At 51.3% G+C, this 20,404-nt stretch overlaps 1 protein-coding gene across 1 annotated transcript in view; it reads left to right on the top strand.

The window, feature by feature from the left end:
• The first annotated feature begins 527 nt into the window (after positions 1-527).
• OTOG (otogelin) overlaps positions 528-20,404 on the top strand; it is an 84,213-nt gene continuing 64,336 nt past the window's right edge. Inside the window, exons 1-18 of the mRNA XM_065945204.1 lie at positions 528-684; positions 1,122-1,182; positions 1,346-1,406; positions 4,595-4,673; positions 5,570-5,662; positions 5,830-5,984; positions 8,422-8,540; positions 10,002-10,207; positions 11,041-11,171; positions 11,436-11,542; positions 11,955-12,064; positions 12,456-12,584; positions 13,444-13,552; positions 13,822-13,868; positions 14,324-14,469; positions 16,903-17,035; positions 17,944-18,121; positions 19,806-19,930. Of these exons, the coding sequence (XP_065801276.1) occupies positions 588-684; positions 1,122-1,182; positions 1,346-1,406; positions 4,595-4,673; positions 5,570-5,662; positions 5,830-5,984; positions 8,422-8,540; positions 10,002-10,207; positions 11,041-11,171; positions 11,436-11,542; positions 11,955-12,064; positions 12,456-12,584; positions 13,444-13,552; positions 13,822-13,868; positions 14,324-14,469; positions 16,903-17,035; positions 17,944-18,121; positions 19,806-19,930 (2,086 nt within the window). The 5' untranslated portion in view covers positions 528-587. The remainder of the gene's footprint in view (positions 685-1,121; positions 1,183-1,345; positions 1,407-4,594; positions 4,674-5,569; positions 5,663-5,829; positions 5,985-8,421; positions 8,541-10,001; positions 10,208-11,040; positions 11,172-11,435; positions 11,543-11,954; positions 12,065-12,455; positions 12,585-13,443; positions 13,553-13,821; positions 13,869-14,323; positions 14,470-16,902; positions 17,036-17,943; positions 18,122-19,805; positions 19,931-20,404) is intronic.

Below are 20,404 nucleotides of genomic sequence, written 5' to 3' on the forward strand. Positions count from 1 at the left end.
CTAGGGATAGAGTGGGGTCTTGGGGACCCAGGAGGCTGTAGTGGGAAATGGTGTAAGCACAGGCTAGGACTCTGCAGGCCTGAGCCATGGTTTTGCCCCTGACCACTGAGTTGTGCCTCCTGGGACCTCTGTAAAAGGAGCACATAGGACCAGACTCATACCAGCATCTTGGGTCTCCAAGAACCTAGTAAGGAGCTTCCAGAACCAGGTTCCTGAGCCAGGGATCTCTGAGGAGCAAGGGATGTTGGAAGCTGCACAGACTGCCTGCCTCCTTGCTCCCCCAACGGACTTAGCACTGAGTGTGATCTGAATCCAACCTCCCTTGGGGAGGGGTAGCCACAGGCCAAGAAGGACAAAGGCGGCACCCCCACCCGTCAGGCTCCTAAATTATGGTAATAAGTTGGGCGGTCCTGTCACTCTAGCTCGGGGCGGGGCCAAGTGCCTGGGAGGCGGAGTCAAGGGTACCCTGGGGCCAGAGAGCCGAGAGGCTGGGCGGCCTCCAACCAGTGGAGGGGTGACCCGACCTTCGCGGGAGAGGCGCTCAGACTCCGTCCTGCGCTCAGGCTTCCCAGACCCCGCGCGCCCCTATGGGGGCCCCGGCGCCAGTGTTCTGCCTGCTCATAGCTTGCGTCTGGCTGCCCCGGGGTGAGCCGGCAGGGGAGTTTCCACCACTGCAGTCTCTCGGTGAGAGGGGTGTGGACTAGGGGAGGCCAGGAACCTGGAGAACGTTTAGAGGGACAGGCCTGGGCCAGTTGGAGAGAGGGGAAGGAAAGAAGGTTTGAGGGAAAGCAGGGGACAGCCAGGGAGTGGGCCCTGGGAGAGGGACCGCAGAAGGAAAGAAAGGCCATCCGCAGTCAGGGGAATGGCTCTCAAGCTGGGCAGCATGGAAGAGATCCAAGGAGGGGGAACCAGAGAGAACCAGGGCACAGAGAGTAGGAAGGAGGAGGGAGATCCTTGTTGTAAAAGTGTCCCCAGGGAGGGGGAGAAAGGGTTTGAGAAGGCTGCAGGGAGAGAGAATGGGGGTGATGGCAGGTATGAGAGAGGCTTCCCATCAGGTGGAGAACGGGTTGAGAAGGGGTGAGGGGCATAGCTTGAGTGGATAGTAATCCCCCCACCTCCAGCCGCAGCACCCACACCCCGGGGCAATGCAGAGCTGCAGCCTGAGCCAGCCCAGGATCCCAGGTGAGTAGGCAAGAACTGGTAGCTACCCCACTCACTGGTTCCATCTTCATTCCTGGCATGGGTGACCTCAGAGGTTAGCACAGGGGGTGGGATGGGCCTGGGTGGTGGGGAGGCATGGCCCACTCCTCTCCCCTCACCCACGCCAGGCTTGTTTCTCACCTAGCCACAGCCATCAGGAGGCAGTCCTTGACATAGGGGATGCTACCACCGTGATGGGAGGCCAGGTAAGGGGAGGCCTGGGGAAGGGGGCACTGGGCAGGGGCTTATTTCTGTCTGGGTCTGAGGCTGTCTGGGAGCTCTGTAGGTGGCAGGAAGTATGTTTCTACAGTTATTCAAAAGGGAACCAACAAGATTCTTAGTACATGTCTGAAGAATGCAAATTCTTAGGATATTTCTACTTCTGCTTTCCTAATCCCTTGGGGCCCTATAGCCAACTTTTGTTTATTTATAAATTGTGTTTTAGAGGAAGAGGGCACAGAGTCGCCATCAGGAGACAGCTGAGCTCTTTCCTTTCCTGGGTGAAAGCAGGAAGGTGAGGGTTTGGGAGAGTGGAATTCTCTATTCCCTGCCTGGCCTAAACCCTGTGAGAGGTCCCTCTTCATCCCCTGAGCAGTGCCCCAGAAATGCTGCTTTGAGGGGAGAGACGAAACCGGGTCACCTGGTGGGGCCTGCAAGGAAGGGCTGGTTGAGAAGCGAGCCATCCTCTAAATCCTGACCATCCCCTGTTGCTCACCCTCCCTAGGTCCTCTGTGCTTTATTACTTAAAAAAAAAATTTTTTTTTGATTGAAGGATGATTGCTTTACAGAATTTCGTGGTTTTCTGTCAGATCAGATCCTCTGTACTTTAGGAAGAGGTGGTACTTTTCTCTCTTTGCCAAACTTCAGTCGGTCTCTGGATCAAGTGACTCAGGTTTCTTTTCTAGTCCTGGCTTGCGTCTGTCTCCTTTCTACAACCACAAACATAATATAAATACAGCCCACCTGATATCAGGCCCCCCAGAGAATCTTGAGCCTCAGTTCACACACCCTGGCCCTTGGGATTCGCTCTGGGGAGCTCCTTGTGCCAGCAGAATGGAAGCATCCTTTATAACAGAAAACAGTGGGTCCCAAATACCTGCCCTTTTGAAATAGATATGAAGATCCCAAGGAAGGAGGTGGCATGCTTACTTTGGAATGTCTGGATTATGTGGGGGTTTTGTATCTTTTTTTCCCATTTCTCCAGGCCCCAGATTGAACTGAAAGAAAATATTGTCATTCTTTTTATTTAGTTTTTATTTTATTTTTAAAATGTTTTCATCATTCTTTTTATGGATGGGGATACTGAGGCAGGTGGATGATTTGCCGGGCCCTCAGGGCACAGGCAGAGCATGGTCTCCTAGCGAGCGTGTTCTCCCGCATCATAAATGCCCCCACTGGACTCCAGGGATCCCTGCATTTTAGTGGGGCAGTGATCCTACCCAAGCACTTCATTCCCCTAGAGGACTTCTTTCCTTACTGGATTCCAGGGTACGCCTCCCCTTCTTTTCCTTGGGGAAGCATCTAGACCAGGCCACCCCAATAGGTTTCTCACATTACTCCTGAGAACAAACAAGGGATTAGAATGGCCCTCCTTGAAGGCAATTGGAGTTGGAGGAGGCTGGACAGGAATGAGGCTACTTAGAAAGTGAACCAGGGGATCCCTCAAAGGCTTCTGCCTGGAATGCCCTCTTAAATAAGGGAAGGGGAGGTCTCAGACCAGTAGCTTACCACCCTTCATTTCTGTGCTGCCTCACTCTATAGAGCTCAGCCATTCTCTAGAGAATTGCTGGTGTAGACCAGAAGTCCATGAACTTGGATCGGGTGGGGGTGGGGGGAAATGCATTGTTATTTATGGGAACCTCAATGGAACTGGAATTTTAGTCTTCCCTTTAATTACTGCTAGACATTATAGACCACAGAATATTAGCAGTGTCTGTGACTCTTATTAATAGAAATCACAGGTATTTTCCTATCAGCTTGCAATTGTCGCTATCTCCAGATTGCATCTATGCTCACTGCTCCCGCATACTGGCAGTGGTATGGCCTGTCGCTTGGTCCTGTGATTTAATGTATTAATAAAGAAGCACAAATATTACCATTACTCACTTTTATAAAATATTTGATCACTGCATTGCAATATGTTTGATTTCCTTTATAATCTTATGTTTTATTTTATGTATCTAGAAACATCTGTTGCAAGAGGGGGCCCATAATCGTCCCTAGATTGTCAGAGGGATTCATGGCATAAAAATGATTAAAAACTCCCCATCTATACTGAAGATGAATCATTTGGAAAGGATTTAAAATACTTCTCCAGAAATGGCCTCGATTCGTTGCAGCACAGGCCAGGCAGGAGGTGGAGAGATACAACCCACAGGAGGGACAAAGAGCTGGGGTTGGGCTTCAGGGACCAAGGGTTCTGAGTACTTCTGTGTTCCCAGTCTTTGCTAGAGGCTGGGGATTTAGCCCAGGGAGGAGGAGGTGACAGTGAGGGAGAAAATACGTGAGACAAACACCCTCAGTGTGGTTCATGTCTTATCAGCCCTGTGAGCAAGAACACGTGCTCTTGTTCCCTGTACCTGGGCCAGTTTGGGCCCTCAGTCCCAGAAGTTGTACAAATGAGAGGACTTAGGCCCTGAGAGTGAGGATCCTACTGTGCCAAGGGTCCCAGTCCTAGGTGACATTAGACCCTCAGGCTGGAGTCCTGAGAGGGATTGAACACAGTGAAATGATGTTCGGGGAAGTCCTGATTTCAGATGTTCATATCTCAAGAGACCATGGGATGGGGTTTCTGGTCTGGAAAATAGGATCTCAGCAGGGCTTTGCCTTTGTCCTCAGATTTGTGGTATTGGGGAGAGTTCCGACTTGGACGAGTTCTGAGAACGGCAGGCAGTGATCCGTGAGGCATTGTTTTTGCTGATAGAAGAGCCCAAAAAGCTGAGTTGGGGTGGGGGATGTTCCCCTGCCCTGGGTTGAGGGGCTGCCTTTGTTTCTCAGCTCTGCCCCATATGGTTTCTGTGGTGAGGAGGTGTTGTGTTTGCTCTCCAGACAAGGTGGTTTTGTGCTGGGCTGTGGAGCACACAAAGGCTTACTAGGGAGGGAGTCGGGGGAAGCTGGGGGACGCTGGAGCTTGGAGGGGAGGGGGTTGTGTTCAGGCTACAGGCCTCCCCAGCCTGCCAGTGAGATGCCACTCGGGAGGGTGTAAGCCAGGCCTCATACCACCTGAAAATCCTGCCTCCAGGCCTCTCAGAGGTGGGCTGGGTAACTGGCACCCAGCAGCAGCGGGACTGTCTTCCTCCAGGTAGTGAACAGGAAGGGCTGGGACCTCCAGGAAGCCTGCCATCCCTGAGGTCAGCTCTTGACTGAATTCTCTTCCGTCTCCTATCTGTAAAAGGAGGACGCTGAGTTCCTGGATTCCTTGGCCATGTCTTCCTGGGAAAGGCGGCTCCATCGGGCCAAATGTGCACCATCCTGTAAGTGCCTCTCCTTCCCTGTGGCTCTTGGGAGGCCCTCGCCTGCAGAAAGGCCTGTGAGGGAAGCCTGGGGCTCTTCTCGGGGCCTCCTGGCACCTCTTTTCCCTGCAGGGGGTCTCTTGCCACTGTCCCCAGCCTCCAGTTCTACTCTGCTTCTCCTTCCTGGCTGAGGAATGTCCTGTTTCACGACCACGGCCCGGCGGCCGTCCCCCCTCACACTGGCTGACTCCAGTGAGGTTGAGCTTCTTGTTTAGTGGTGGTTCCCCCCCGGATCTCACTCTATGTCTGTAGCCTCTCTCTACATTTTTGTGGCCTCTCCTCTCACCTGGTCTCTTTCTGTGGCCCCTCTTCTCACATTATGGCTCCCTCCCCCACCACACTCCACTCTGCTTTGTCCTCGCATGCTCGGTGGCCTTCCTTTCTACTACATTCCAATGCGAGGCCCCTCCGCTTCCCCTGGTTTACGCTATGGACTCTTCCCCTCAGCTTATGGAGCAGCGAGGAAGAGCAGTCCATGAAGAGCTCTGGCAGGCCCCCGCTCGCCCCTCATGCTCCGTATTCACAGCTTTGATGCCTTGCCTAGTGGCCAAGAACTTTTAGCTTAGGAAACTGAAGGCCTAGGTGGGGCTGGCCTGGGGTCTACTTGATACATACCGAAGTACTCTGAGACTTCAGAACCTATTAGGGAGAGGGTAGGGCAGCTGTCTGAGGCACCCTGCTCCTGCCCCCATCAAAGCCAGCTCCTGAGGAAAGTTGGGGCTACCCGTGATGGGGATCTGAGCTCCATGTCTCTCTGGGAGGGTGCGGGCTTGGGGTCCCATCATGACAGAGGTGCTACGTCAGTGGATTCTGCCATTCTCAGCTTGATGGAGCGATGCCTTGCGTCTTCCTTGCAGACTTGTTCTCCTGCTTCAACGGGGGCGAATGTGTGCACCCGGCCTTCTGTGACTGCAGGCGCTTCAATGCTACTGGGCCGCGCTGCCAGATGGGTGAGTCTGGGCTCCATTCCACCTCTGGGAGGGGCCACAGGTTTAAGAAAATCTATGGACCTGAGACTCAGGGGTCTGGGCTAGAGGGAGTGGGGGTGGAACCCACTAGCCCTGGGCTCAGTGTCCACTGCTGCTACACAGAGATGCCCTTTTTGTCCCTGGCTCAGTGTACAATGCCGGCCCTGAGAGAGACAGCATCTGCCGGGCGTGGGGACAGCATCACGTGGAGACATTTGATGGCCTCTACTACTACCTGTCTGGGAAGGGCAGCTACACTCTGGTGGGGCGCCATGAACCTGAGGGGCAGATCTTCTCAGTCCAGGTGAGGTGTTCACTGCTCCCTGCCTGTTCGGGAAGGTTCCTCTAGGCCTTGAAGGTGTGGATGGCCTGGGCTCTGCTCGGCAGAGTTAAAGAGACTGGCACTTTGCTTCACCCTCCCAGCTCTTGTTCAGGGCTTCTGCACCCGGAGGGAGCTGAAGGCTCCATGGTTCTCACTCCATGGTTCTGGTTGCCCCTGGCAGTTCACGTAATCTCTCATTCTCCAAGTGTTTATTAAGTGCATAGTTGTACTATTTTTCCTGGCACAAGGCCTGGTGCTGGCCCTGTGGACAACAACACAGATGTGGTCTCTGTCCTCATGTAACTTACAGTCTAACGGGGAAAGCAGGCATCAAGTCAAATGAATCATTTCAAATGCCACTGAGTGCAACAGAGAAGTGTCAAATGGTTAGAAGAGCATGTGATGGAAACCTAACCTCGCCTATTGGGAAAGATGGTGATCAGGGAGGGCTTCCTGCTGGAGGAAGTGGTATTTATGTTGGTATTGGAAGAATGAATTAGAGCTAGACAAGTGAAGGGATGGGGATAGACAGAACACTCTAGGTCAAAGGAACATTGGGTGCTATGGTGTGAACCTTAGATAAGAAAGAGCGTGGTGCCACAGAGGAGATGGTAGAGGTCCTGAATGACTCACCTTAGGATGACCTCTTCTAAGCAGACTTTTTGCACACTCTGACCTCCTGAGTGGGCTCAGGGGCTCCCTTCTGTGGAACCAGAGTTCCACACCATTACCCTATCATTGTGTCTGTCTTACAAAAATCTGTTTCTGAGTTGGTCTCCTTTCCAGATACAAGTTTTCTGGGCAGGGACCATGTCTTTTCAATTGCTGTTCCCAGTACCTGGATTAATGCTCATTAAAAGCTTGTCTTATGTATGAACACATATGAGAGTCACAGTCTCATGGTGGGACAGATCTGATTTTCACATTTACCCTGTGTGTCAAGTGGACAGTCACCTGCGGGCACACTCTCTACCTGGAGAAGAGTCTAGCTGAGGAGGCTGCTCTGCTGGAGGGCACCTTGGCCAGTGTGGAGTTAAGGCTGAGAGGTTGGGAGATGGGGGAGACCATGGTGCTCGCTGTCATCCCTATGCCAGCTGGGTGTGCCCCTTCTGTCTCAGGCATAGGCCTGCCAAGGGACTGTCTGGGGGCCAGGTCCTGGATGGACCGGGGACCCTGACCCTCTTTGCCTCAGAGTAGCATGGGTATCACACATCATGACTATGTCATTTCATGGTGGCTCAGATGGTAAAAAAAAAAATCCACCTGCAATGCGCGAGACTCAGGTTTGATTCCTGGGTTGGGAAGATCCCCTGAAGAAAGGAATGGCAACCCACTCCAGTATTCTTGCCTGGAGAATTCCATGAACAGAGGAACCTGGTGGGCTACAGTTGATGGGGTCAGAAAGAGCTGGACATGACTGAGTGACTAACACACACGTGTTTTGATTACCTAGATCAGTGGGATGCCACACATTCACAAGTTATGAAATGAATTTAATAAGTCATAGCTGCCATGAAAATAAAGAAAAAAGAGAGTGTAAATAGAAAATATTGTAGGAATGCATTACACATTAATAGTGGTGAATATTATTTTGTAAAACTTTTTGTTTTATTTAATTTATATGTGTATATATTTCTCACTATGGACCATGGTCACAAACGTTTGAAAAATATTTAGGCTATGGAATGGCTTTCACAGGTCCTACTTTTAGTTGAAATGGCTCCAGCCTGCCTAACCATGTTTAACAACAATCTAGTGGAAGGTTTGTTCACTCATGGGATGGATTTTCACATTTGGCAGAGATACATTTCAGACTTTTCCCTAAACTCTGACAGCCCCTGCCTACTTTGCTTGAGTCCTGTGGCTTTGGAGGTGTAGGTTCTGTCTGAGAGGGGGGCAGAGGAGATGCGCATGTGACAGGCGACACAGGAGTGATACGTGTGTGTAGGGGACAGCTAAGCTACCCCTACCAGAGTGGTGATAGGAGTGTGTGTTTATAGTGTGAGCATTGAGAGTGCCCTGTGATATACCTATGAGATGTATGTTGTGTTCATTATGAGTGTGAGATGGTGTGAGTGTGTAACTGGGCTTTCAATCTGATGGGATAAGCTGGGGTGGATAAACAAAAACGTCCAGAAATAGGGAGGCAGCACAATTGGATTGGAATCCTGGCTGTGTGTGTATCACCTGTATCACTTCACCTCTCTGAGCACGAGCCACCTCCTCCCTGAGGTGCAGGTAAAGGTGCTGTGGGGACTGGGAGAGATGATAGAGGAAAGGGGCTTGCCATGCAGCGGGAGGCAATCCAGCATCAGTGGGAGCTCAACAGGGTGCCTCTGGGCCCACAGCCGAAGCTGGGGACCAGGTGAGTGGCAGGAGCTTGCACGCTGGCCTCTGAAATGCCCCTCCCCCCCGCCAGGTGCACAACGACCCGCAGTGTGGCTCCTTCCCCTACACCTGCTCCAGGTCTGTCAGCCTCTTCTTTGCGGGTGAGCAGGAGATCCATCTGGCCAAGGAGGTCACCCGTGGAGGCGTGAGGTAACGCTAACACCTTCTGCCCTGAGCTCCCCTACTCCTTGGCATGGGTGGTGGGAGACGGCTGAGCATCTGCCCTTCTCAAGTTGTTTTCTGGGGGCAAACAGAATCTCCACCACTATGGCAGAAACATACTGGCAGGTCAGCTGAATTTCTAGTCAGCTGGGCTTACAGAAAGATGAGTCCCTCAAGACTTTCTGGAACTCTCAGGCCCTGTGGGTTTCCAGACAATGGATTTGCAGGCAATGAGTGAAGTTTCCCAGATAGCTGTATAGGCATGATTAACAGGTTTTTGTTTTCACAAGTTGAAGGAAATCTTCCTGAATGTATCCTGCATAGTTCAAGCCTCATCAGGGCAGACTTTGAGCACACTTTCACCCTTTTCTGATGGCATGGAGTCATTTGAATGTCACTTACCTTGTTGGGACCTCAGGGATGACTGAGGGACTATTTAAGGGGTGAAGTCCCAGCTTCCTACATCAAAAGGCCCCAGACTGTGGTCCTTTCGGAAATCTTTCTTGCATCTCTTCTTCACCGGCTTCTCCTTCTTTGGCTATACGCTGCCACTTCATCTTGCTGTCAGGGGGACCCTCCTGCACTGACCCTTCTCCCCTTTCTCATTTCCTGCTTCAGACCTGGAAACAGGGTTACCAAGCTTTCTGGTGCTAAGTGTAGAACTGAAGATCCAAAGTGTTTCCCTGTGAATGGCCTTGGTAGACGGCTCTTTTGGTTCCAGCTTTGACTTGTTAGACACTCCTTTTGCTTTCCTCCTGATTTTCAGCTGTGTTAATGTTGCCAAATTCCAGATCGGCTAAGAGAATCTGTGCCAATAAAACGGGAGGATATCAACATTGCTGGAGCCCTGAACTCTTTCCTTTATGTCCTATTTGTCTTCTTTCTTGGCCTTTTCTTTTTCTCTTCCAACTCCTTTCTTGCTTCCCACCAAAAATATAAGCAAAGTGGATGTCTGTTTATACCAAAACTCCTGTCTAGGGAAAGGAACTGGCAATTTCAGTTACTCTAAGATTTATTCCTGCCAGGGAAATCACAATTTTATTTTTTAAGTATTATTTTCTGCTTAATTAACTGCCCTTTATTTATTGAAACACCATCAATAAAATATGTCAATAATTTTTGTATAAAAAGTCACTACTATTAGTGCTCAAAATCCCATGATTGTCCTCACCGTGATTCCAGATAGCAAGGGAAATTGTAGTTTTGAAAAGCAATTTTAAAACTCTGAAAACCAAAGAACCCCTTTCTAATTGTGGACTTCCAAGCACCCAAGAAGTCAGGGGGAAGGAAAATAGAGACCTTAGACCCTGTGGAGTCAGTGGCCAGGGGGTGAGGCTGATCCTCTGCACACGGTGGGTCCTACGGGTAGAGGATGGTGGTCCTCTGGTGAAGGGCCTGGGCTGGTGGAGGTGGTGTGGATGCCCTGAAGCTCTGGGTTGTATCCTGCAGGGTCCAGCTGCCTCACGTGATGGGGAACCTGCGTCTACAGCAGCTTGCTGGCTATATCCTTGTGCGACATCAGTCGGCCTTCACACTTGCCTGGGATGGTACCTCAGCTGTCTACATTAAAATGAGTCCAGAGTTCCTAGGCTGGACCCATGGGCTGTGTGGGAACAACAATGCCGACCCCCAGGATGACCTGGTGACCAGCTATGGTGAGGCGCAGGCCAGGTGGCCTCCAAAGGGGTTTTTGTTGGAGTGGGGGATAGGTTGGGCTGGGAGGAGTGGAAAGGGACTTGGCACAGATCCCTGGGGTCATGGTATGAAGACCTGGTGGGAGGTCAGAGGCCTCTTCCAAGTGTGTTTTAACCACTCTGGACCTCAGTTTCCTCATTTGTAAAATACCTGTAATGAGGATTTCTACTTAGGTTGTGTGAGGATCTAATGGACACTTTGCCAGGTGGTGCTGGCCCTGCAAGTTGTCTGGGGGATGGAGGGGTTGAGGGGACTGCAGGCTGCAGGGGCCGAGGGAGCCAGGGAGAGAAAGGCTCCAGCTGGAGAGGCAGGAAGTTGAAGAGTTTAGACCAAATCATAGCGACTCCAGCAAGAGAGGAAGTGACACCTCTGAGTAGCCACAACACACTGAACACTTTACCCATAGCATCTCGTATCGTCCTTGCAATAACTTCACAAGGGGACGATTTGCCCTAATCACACACAGGACCCTCATGCTCAGAGAGGCATGGGAGCTTGTTCAGACTCACAAGTTTGTTCCCTGTCGATGGCATGGTGTTGCTTTTCTGAGTTTAGAGCAGCAGGGAGCCGCTCCAGGGAACCTTGAGGGTCTTGAGCATTCTTGACTACTCTTACCAAACAACTCTTTCAGGAGAATTGCTCTGCAGGGAAATGCAAACGGGGATGGTAGCTCAGGAGGCTGGTTTTCAACGTCTTGCGGTTTTCAACGTCTTGCCTTTCTCTTGGCTTCTCTGTGGCTCCACCTGCCTCCCCTGTGGCCCCCACCTGCGGTCCTGTTCGTTCTGCCCTACAGGGAAGCTGACAGACGATGTGGTGGAGTTCGTGCACAGTTGGCAGGAGCAGGCCCCCAACCAGCCTCCAGGGCCCACGACCTCCTCCCTGCCCCGTCCTCCATGCCTGCAGCAGAGCCAAGGAACCATGCAGGTGTGGCTCCTGGATCGACCCCCCTCCTCCGGCCCCCTACCCCCACCCTGGTGTCTGGCTTAGGTTGGTTTCCTGTCTACTTCTTGGAAAGTCACTGGCTGCAGGGGACCAAGTTTGTTGGTGTCCACACCCCTTCCGTCTCCTCTCCCCCTTCCTCCTTCTCTCCCTCGGGCCCAAGTTGGAGTGCTGTGTGGGACTGGTGAAGTCAGAGGGCTGTGTGTGGCCCTGCCAGCCTCCAGCTCTGGCTCCTGGCCCGCATCCCAGGGTGTGTATGACCGCTGTGAGGCGCTGCTGCGATCCCCCTTTGACACCTGCCATGCCTATGTCAGCCCTCTGCCCTTCATGGCCAGCTGTACCAGCGATCTCTGCCAGTGAGTGGGGACCCAGGAGTGAGGGTGGTACTGGGCTGTGGGGAGACCTCTCCCAGTAGTAGGTGGGGGCTAAGCACATGGGCCACTGAGCTTGATGATCCCAGTCAGATATGCTTCCCAAAGTTCTGAAATGCTTATGTATCTGCATGGGTGGGACAGACTGTCCTCATTCAGTCGAGGCCCAGAAATGGGGCCTGACTGCCCCCCACCAAGGTCTCATCAGTCAGGGGCAGTGCTGAGACTAGAGCCCAGATTTTCCTACTTCCAGTCTAGGGTCTGTATACCTAGCTGCTTGCCCTGGCTCCCTTTCCCAGCTCCGGTGGGAAGGGGTACCTTGAGCCCTGGCAGACTCTATCTGGTGCTGGGGGGCTGGCGGCAGGGTGAATCTTATATCCTTGGCTTCCCTGCACAGATCAGCAGGTGATGAAGCCACCTGGTGCAGAGCACTGGCAGAGTATGCCCGGGCATGTGCCCAGGCAGGTCGGCCGCTGCAGGGGTGGAGGAACCAGCTACAGTCATGCAGTAGGTGCAGCCTGGTTGTGGGCAGGGAGGGATTCAGACAAGCTCTGTCCTGGGGCTGTGGGTGGCATTCCCAGGCCTCAGGTCAATGTCCTGTCCTGGCTGAGAACCACAGTGATCAACAGTGTTAAGCCCTGAGGTTCCATCCCCATGAGACAGATGGGAAAACTGAGGCTCAGAGAGGGAGGGACTGGCCTGGGGCCACCGAGTACGATGAAGGTGGCTCCAGGGTCTTCCAGGTTCTCACTAAGTTCCTGGTCACCTGGTGCTCCCACTGGGACTAAGAAAGCCCTCCTACCCCCACCCTAGGGCTTGGGTAGGCCCCGGTTGGGTCCTGGCAGAGCTGGGGCCAGAAGGGAGCGGGCAGGCCATACCATGCTGCCTTCTTTCCAAGTGGTGCTCTGCAAGGAGAAGGCCTTTGTCTACAACGAGTGCATCGCCTGCTGCCCAGCCTCCTGCCAGCCGCGGGCATCCTGTGTGGACAGTGAGATAGCCTGTGTGGATGGCTGCTACTGCCCTGATGGTATGCTAGTGGTTCAATGGGTGCCTGGCAGCATTTCTCTGGCCTGGCATAGATGGGCGTGAAGCCAGGGGTCAGAGTATGTCTGTTTGTAGAATGAAGGAAGGAAGGAACAAACAATACATGAATGAGTGAATGAATGGCTTAAGGGAGGTAAGTTTAGGGGCAGAGTCATAGCTCTTGCAGATTCATCAGGATATTTAATTTCATTGAGACTGAGCTTTTTAAGGTGTGTAGATGGGGACAAGTTATTCAGTCATTCATTTATTCATTTATCACACATGTATTTATTTGTTTAAACTTTCATCCATGTACTGTTTTTCATGGTGTATAAATGTGCAACACGTCTAATGGTGCAGAGCTTGCTTGGTGAGAATAGGATAAAAAATATACAGTTGTTGACTTTAGGAATCTGAGTCTGGTTGCAGTGATGATACTTACACATATAACTCCAGTCTGAGGCATAATATGGTGAGGAGCAGCTCAGGAGTTCAGACAAGAAAAGATATAGGAATTCATTTGTGGGGAGAGATTATCAGGGAAGGCTTCGTGGAGGAGGTGGCCCCTTAGCTGGTTCTAGATACAGTGACAGGCTTCTGAGAGATGAAGAGGAGAAGCTAGTCAGCATGCACTTTGTGTGGGGTGAGTCGTTCTCAGAGCAAAGGTCTGGAGGTGGGGTTACTTGCTCAAAGGGGATTCAGATCTGGCCTGAGCCATGCATTTATACAGGAGAAAGTTTGAAAGTGAACTGAGTGGTGAAAGAGTGTGGATGAGGTGATCTTTATCACAGGCCCTGGAGAGCCAGGAAAGGTTTGTGAACAGGAGTGGCGGTGAGTTAAGTGGGCCTTTGCTGTCACCCTAGGGCTGATCTTCGAGGATGGGGGCTGTGTGGCACCGGCTGAGTGTCCCTGTGAGTTCCATGGGACCCTGTACCCGACTGGCTCTGTGGTGAAAGAAGACTGCAATTCCTGGTCTGTGTCCACTGCTGGGGAGGGGGAGCGGTGGCTTCTGGGGCTTTCCATCAGGGCTACCCCTCCACCGTCTAGGAGCCTGACCACATAGGGCACGCACTCAGCACCTCTGAGTCACAGATCTCATCAGATCCACTCAGTGGGTGGAATCTCCACCACCCATTTTAGAGCTGGGAAGACCGAGGGCTGGGAAGGAGCTCTGCAACCCTCTAGCATCCGTCCTAGCCCTGGAGGCGTGAGTCCCTACCCGCTTGGTCTCTGCGTTTCAGCACATGCACTGCGGGCAAGTGGGTGTGCAGCACGTCCGTCTGCCCAGGTACGTCTGGCCCCACTTGGGCTCCACCCCTTCTCTCAGCCCGCAGCTTTTAGGGCCGGGGAGCTCAGAGGGCCAGGCCGGCTGCTGGGTGGGGCGCACACTCAGCCCCATTGGCTCCGCCTGCCCCTCTTTGGGTTCTCAGAACTGCTCAGACTAGTGAAGGGTTTTGTTCTGCCCCGGCAGGGAGGGTTTTTCACCGGGTCCCTCCTGAGTGTAGGGGCTTGGACCGAAACTGGCCTCCATGCTCAGGGCCTGGTCTCTGGTCAGAGGGAGAGGAGGGGAGAGCTGCGTCTCCCTTCAGACGTGGGGGGCTTCTCCCCAGTAACCGGGGCTCTCAAAGGGAGGGCCAGGGCGCCAGGCACAGGATGCCATCTCCTCTGGGTGCTCAGAGCCGCAGGGCAGAGGCACACCCCGAGGGGCAGCCCCCGGGTCAGCTGCCTCTCTCTGCCCCTCAGCTGAGTGTTCAGTGACTGGTGACATCCACTTCACGACCTTCGACGGCCGCCGCTACACGTTCCCCGCCACGTGTCAGTACATCCTGGCCAAGAGCCGCTCCTCGGGCACCTTCACAGTGACTCTGCAGAACGCCCCATGTGGCCTGGTAAGGGCTGGAACCCCAGGCCCCAGCCAGCCCGCCACCCCTGACTGCCGCCCCCTAGAGAGGCTGGGGGTTTAGGGCAGGGCCTCGGGTCCCTCCACACCCACTCACCCTGCAGTCTATTGTTTCTGAGCAGAGCCAGGCGACAGCAGACTGGGTTCCTGCTCCAGAATATCTGTTGGCCGAGTCACTTCCCTGTCCTGGCCATCATTGCTTTTTGTTTTAAATTTATTGAAATACAGTTGATTTCAATGTTGTGTTAATTTCTGCAGTACAGCAAACTGAGTCATTCTTTCTGGTTTTGTTTTTTAAATTTTACTGGAGTCTCGTTGACATACAATGTTATGATAAGTGCAGGGGTATAGCATAGTGATCCAGTTATACATATACATATATTCATTCTTTTTCAGATTCCTTTCCTATATAGGTTATTCCAGATTATTGAGTTCCCTGTGCTGCACAGTAGGTCCTTGTTGGTTATTTATTTTATATGCAGTAGTGTGTTTATATTAATCCCAAGCTCCTAATATATCCCTCCTTCCAGACTACATTTCCTCTTGGCTAACCATAAGCTTGTTTTCAAAATCTGTTTTTGTTTTGTAATTAAGTTCATTTATATAATTTTCTAAAAATTAGATTCCACATATGAGTGATAGCATATTTGTCTTTCACTGTATGACTTCCTTCACTTAGAATAATAATCTCTAGGTCCATCCAGTGTTGCTGCAACTTGCATTTCATTCTTTATTATGACTGAGTAATATTCCTTGTATGTGTGTATCACATCTTCTTTATCCATTCCTCTGTCAGTGGACATTTAGATTGCTTCCATGTCCTGGCTATTGTAAACAGTGCTGCAATGAACATTGACAGGCTTGTATCTTTTCAAATTATGGTTTTCTCCAGAGATGTGCCCAAGAGTGGGATTGCTGGATCATATGGTAGTTCTATTTTTAGTTTTTGTAAGGAACCTTCATACTATTCTCCATTGTGGTTGTATCAATTTACATTCCCACTAACAGTGTAGGAAGGCTCCCTTTTCTCACACCCTCTCCAGCATTTACTGTTTGTAGACTTGAAACATTTTCTTTTTCAATTTATGTTTGGCTGTGCTGGATCTTCGTTGCTGCATGCACGGGCTTCTTCTCCAGTTGTGGCTAGCAGGGGCTACTTTCTAGTTGTGGTGCACGGGCTTCTCAATGCAGTGTCTTCTCTTGTTGCTGTGCATAGGCTCTAGGACACATGGGCTTCCATAGTTGCTGGTTCCAGGCTCTAGAGCACAGGCGCAATAGTTGTGGGGCATGGGCTCAGCTGCTCTGTGCATGTGGGGTCCTCCTGGACCAGGGATCAAACCCGTGTCTCCTGCATTGGCAGGCGGATTCTTTACCACTGAGCCACCGGGGAAGCCCTATAATAATACTGTATCGAAAGTATTACTACATGTTATATTATTGTTGTGATTATTTTTACATTATTATTATTATCATTCCCCAGGATGTCCCTTCCTATCTCTGCAGGCTAAGTCTCGTTAACACCCTACACCTGTTTTCGTCACTGATCACATTAACCAACTTTGTAATCCCTTATTTAAAATCTGTATCCCTCATGAGTATGTATTCTCCATGAGGTCAGGGACTACATCTATCACTTTCATCATGTGTGACTGTGTGGAAGGGAAGTATAAATGGACCCAATGTGTACTACCCATTTCAAGGATGAGACCCTGAGGTCCAGAGAATATTAGCTCATTTCCTGCCTGCTTATGAGTGGAACTTGATATTCCACAGGGTGTGACACATGGAAAGAGCTACACAAACACCAATAAAAGGATGAAATTAAAGTCCTGGGTTGCAGTCAAGTGGGGAGGCCAGTGTTTCAGACTGGACTCTGAGCCATCTGGGGCCCAACTCTGCTGTGTATCATGGCCTGAGGGTTGACTACCATTTTTATTTGTATTATCCTAGTTCTGCCACTAACCTTCTCCAGCCTGGGCCTCTGCCTTCTCATTCCCCAGATCAGAGCATTTGGTTAGAGGACCCCTAATGTCCCTTGTGGAGAAGGCAATGGCACCCCACTCCAGTACTCTTGCCTGGAAAATCCCATGGACGGAGGAGCCTGGTAGGCTTCAGTCCATGGGGTCTCGAAGAGTCAGACATGACTGAGCAAATTCACTTTCACTTTTCACTTTTATGCATTGGAGAAGGAAATAGCAACCCACTCCAGTGTTCTTGCCTGGAGAATCCCAGGGATGGGGTCGCACAGAGTCGGAAACGACTGAAGTGACTTAGCAGCAGCAATGTCCCTTGGGTCTCTGACACCGTGAGGAGCCTGCCTCTGGCCTCAAACCGTGCTGAAATTCCTGCCTTTGGAGGGTTCTGTTGGGATCAGCAGGCAAGACAGACTAATCCTTCCCATTTGGCCTTCCTCTCTCACTAGAACCAGGATGGAGTCTGTGTCCAGTCAGTGTCAGTAATTCTGCATCAGGACCCTCGGAGGCAGGTGACCTTGACCCAAGCAGGGGATGTTCTTCTGTTTGACCAGTACAAGGTCACTCCACCCTACACAGACGGTATGGCCCTGGTGGACAAGAGCTAGCTGAAAGTTAGCAGCCCAGGCTCTTCTGGCAAAGGCACTGATACATGGGCAAGAGCTCACATTCTAGTACTGGGTGAATCAGGCCAGGGGACGCCTTGTCCCAGGAACACGGACTCTGGACTTGTAGAACTGTCTCTGCCCCCACTGCAGTGGGTTTCATGGCAGTATGATGGCTTCTCCTAACTTAAGGATATTAATGAAGCTGCCTTCCATCTCCACTCTATTATTATCCTTTCTGGTTTCACAAGGGATTTGTGATAGCTTGCAGGAAGCACAAAATCTAACAAAAATGGCAGAACGATTAAGAAATAAAATAGCGTCAAAAAAACTAAAAAGAAAAAATAAAGAATAAGGGCTCAAGCCTGAGAAGAGTGAAAATGCAAGGGGTGTAAAGGGGTTTAAAAAAAAAAAAAAGCAAGTCACAAAAGGTGTAAAATTCACTACAACTAAATCTAAAATTTAAAATTGCTACAATTGAATCTGAAATCATATTTTCACCTTCCTGGTGGCCACTATGAAGAAACAAAAACCAAAAACGGGTAGTTACAGAATTCTTTTTTGCTAGAGAAGAAAACATACCAATTTCTTAGGGAAGCAAGCCTTTACTTGGCACTGAATGCTCAGTGCCAAGTAAATGAGAAATCATGAGATTTCTCATCTGGGGCTGCTACCGTAGCTTATCCCTGGGTCTTGATTTCATCATTGACCAGGATTTCTTCAGGGCTCCCCAAACCAACCCAGAGCTTCACTTCTTTATGGCAGAGCTTTACTGTGTGTGAAGACTGGGCTGCGTATGGGGCGAGCGTGGGAGATGCGGGTGATGGCGGTGGGTGGGGTGATCTTGTCCCAACTTCCTACATCCCTTCTCCGTTCTCTGCGTAGACGCCTTTGAGATCCGGAGGCTGTCCTCCGTGTTCCTGCGCGTGAGGACCAACGTGGGTGTGCGGGTGCTCTACGACCGCGAAGGACTGCGGCTCTACCTGCAGGTGGACCAGCGGTGGGTGGAGGACACCGTGGGCCTCTGCGGCACCTTCAACGGCAACACGCAGGACGATTTCCTGTATGTGCCCTGCCCTGGGACCGGAAGGAGAGGGGGAGGCGGGGCTCTTAAGACTATATGCACCTGGACACTCTCTAGTAACATTTCTCCAGAACCCCCATGGGTTCTCACTGTGCAAAAGGTGCATCATTGGTTGTTTATTCCTCTACATGTAAATTTTAAGTATGTTTCTTTAGGGCTTGCCTGGTAGCTCAGCTGGTAAAGAATCCACCTGCAATGCAGGAGACTCTGATTCGATTCCTGGGTCCGGAAGATCCTCTGGAGAAGGGATAGGCTACCCCCTCCAGTATTCTTGGGCTTCCCTGGAGGCGCAGTCGGTTAAGAATCTGCCTGCAATGCGGGACATCTGGTTTGATCCCTGGGTTGGGAAGATCCCCTGGAGAAGGGCATGGCAACCCACTCCAGTATTCTTGCCTGGAGAATCCCCATGGACAGGGAAGCCTGCGGGGCTGCAGTCCATGGTATTGCAAAGAGCCAGACAGGACTGAGCGATTAAGCACAGCACGTGTTTCTTTAAGGCAGGAGTTCATAGTCTTTCTTGTGCCAAAGAGTCATCCCAAGAGCATGTTAAAATGCTGACTCCTGGGCATGGACAGTTTGGGAACTTGGGAGGGGACAGAAGTCAGACTTTCCAGAAAGGAAAACAAATGATTGATCTTGATGGCTGGAGGTTCTGGTCAGTCCTTCGAGTTACACGCATTGGGTGATGTAGATAGAAACGTGAGAGGCTTTCTTCAGCCAGAAATGAAAATTTGTTTGGAAAATGAAGAATACAAGAAACTTGAGAGCTCTTCCCTGCAGGTACATTTTAAAATGTAACATCCTACTCTGCCTTGCCTGGTGGACAGCTCCTTGCCTGGTGTCGGGGCACCTGGTCAGAAAGAGGGGAGCAGACCTTGTTTATTTACTGTGTGTGCTGCTTGCCATACTCCTAGCCAGGAATCCTGGGTGGAAATAGTGCTCTGTGTAACTTGTGTTTTCACTATTCTGGAGCAGGAATGTGCATGTGGTGGGCACCAGGTGGAATTTGCCCCTCATGGACCTATGACCTCTGGCCACTGTACCATCTACACCCAGTTCAGTAACCCTTGGAGACTGATGATATCTAGGAAACTTGAGTATCTCCCACCCTTTGTTGCCCCTCATGTGACTATTTCCCACCTGGAGAGAGAGGGAGGGAAAAAAAGAGTTTGGGGGAACTGTCCATGGAAGAGGGTGAAGGAAGTCCTTACTTGGTGAAGTTTGGTTCCTGGTGTCCCTGTTTATCTCTTTCTGACATGAAGACCCAAGGGTGCGTAGGGAGTGTGAGCTAGTGTATGGCCCCAAGCCCGTATGGAGCCTGTTAAATGTGATGTGTAAATGTATGCATGCGCATTTGTAATAGTATGTGTTTGAATGTGTCTGCGTAGATCTCCTTTTTGTTTGCGTGTCTGTATATATTTGTGCTGTGTGTGTGTGTGTGTGTGTGCGCGCACACAGGTGGTATATGTGGACCTATGCCTGTTATGTATTTGCGAGGATATGTATGCATCTGAATATGGGTGCTCGTGCTTTATGTTTGCCTGTGTGTGTGTGTGCACATGCATGTGTACATGAGCAGGTGGATGCTTCCCTGAGTGTATGCTCTGTGTTCACTTGGGTGCACTTGGGCCAGTGTGTGAATGTGGCTCTACCATGGCTGCAGGTCCCCAGTGGGTGTGCCTGAGAGCACTCCACAACTCTTTGGCAATTCTTGGAAAACACTGTCCGCCTGCTCCCCGCTGGTCTCTGGCTCCCCGCTGGACCCCTGCGATGTGCACCTGCAAGCCGGTGAGGTGTTTGGGATGGGGGGGGGAGGCGGTGGGTAGAGTTGGTTTGAGAGAGATGTGATGGGAACCTGGGCATGAGGATGTTAACCACATTGGGTAGGAGTGATCAGAAAGGAGGAGCTGTGGGGAGGGGACAGGCCTTCCCTTCTGATGAGGATTGGGCAAACTGAGGATCAGAAGCAAACTTCACGTTCTACCCCTGTCACCTACACACATATTTGTACGGGCTTCCCGCTCTCAGGGCAAAAGTGCAGGTCCTCACAGTGGCCCTGCCAGGCCCTGCACTCCCCTCCCATCCCCCATATCTCACCTCCTCCGCGCACCCACCCTCCACCTAGCTCAGCAGCACTGGCCTCCTTGCTTTCTTCCGACCCAGCCTGGTCTGTCTCCTCTCCAGGTCTCTGCACTTGCTGTTCCATTCTCCTGGAATGTTCTTTCCTCATAAACACACGCCTGACTCTCTCATCCTCTTCAA

The sequence above is a fragment of the Muntiacus reevesi genome, chromosome 9 (genome assembly GCF_963930625.1).
Source record: "Muntiacus reevesi chromosome 9, mMunRee1.1, whole genome shotgun sequence".
In the NCBI taxonomy this organism is placed as follows: domain Eukaryota; kingdom Metazoa; phylum Chordata; class Mammalia; order Artiodactyla; family Cervidae; genus Muntiacus; species Muntiacus reevesi.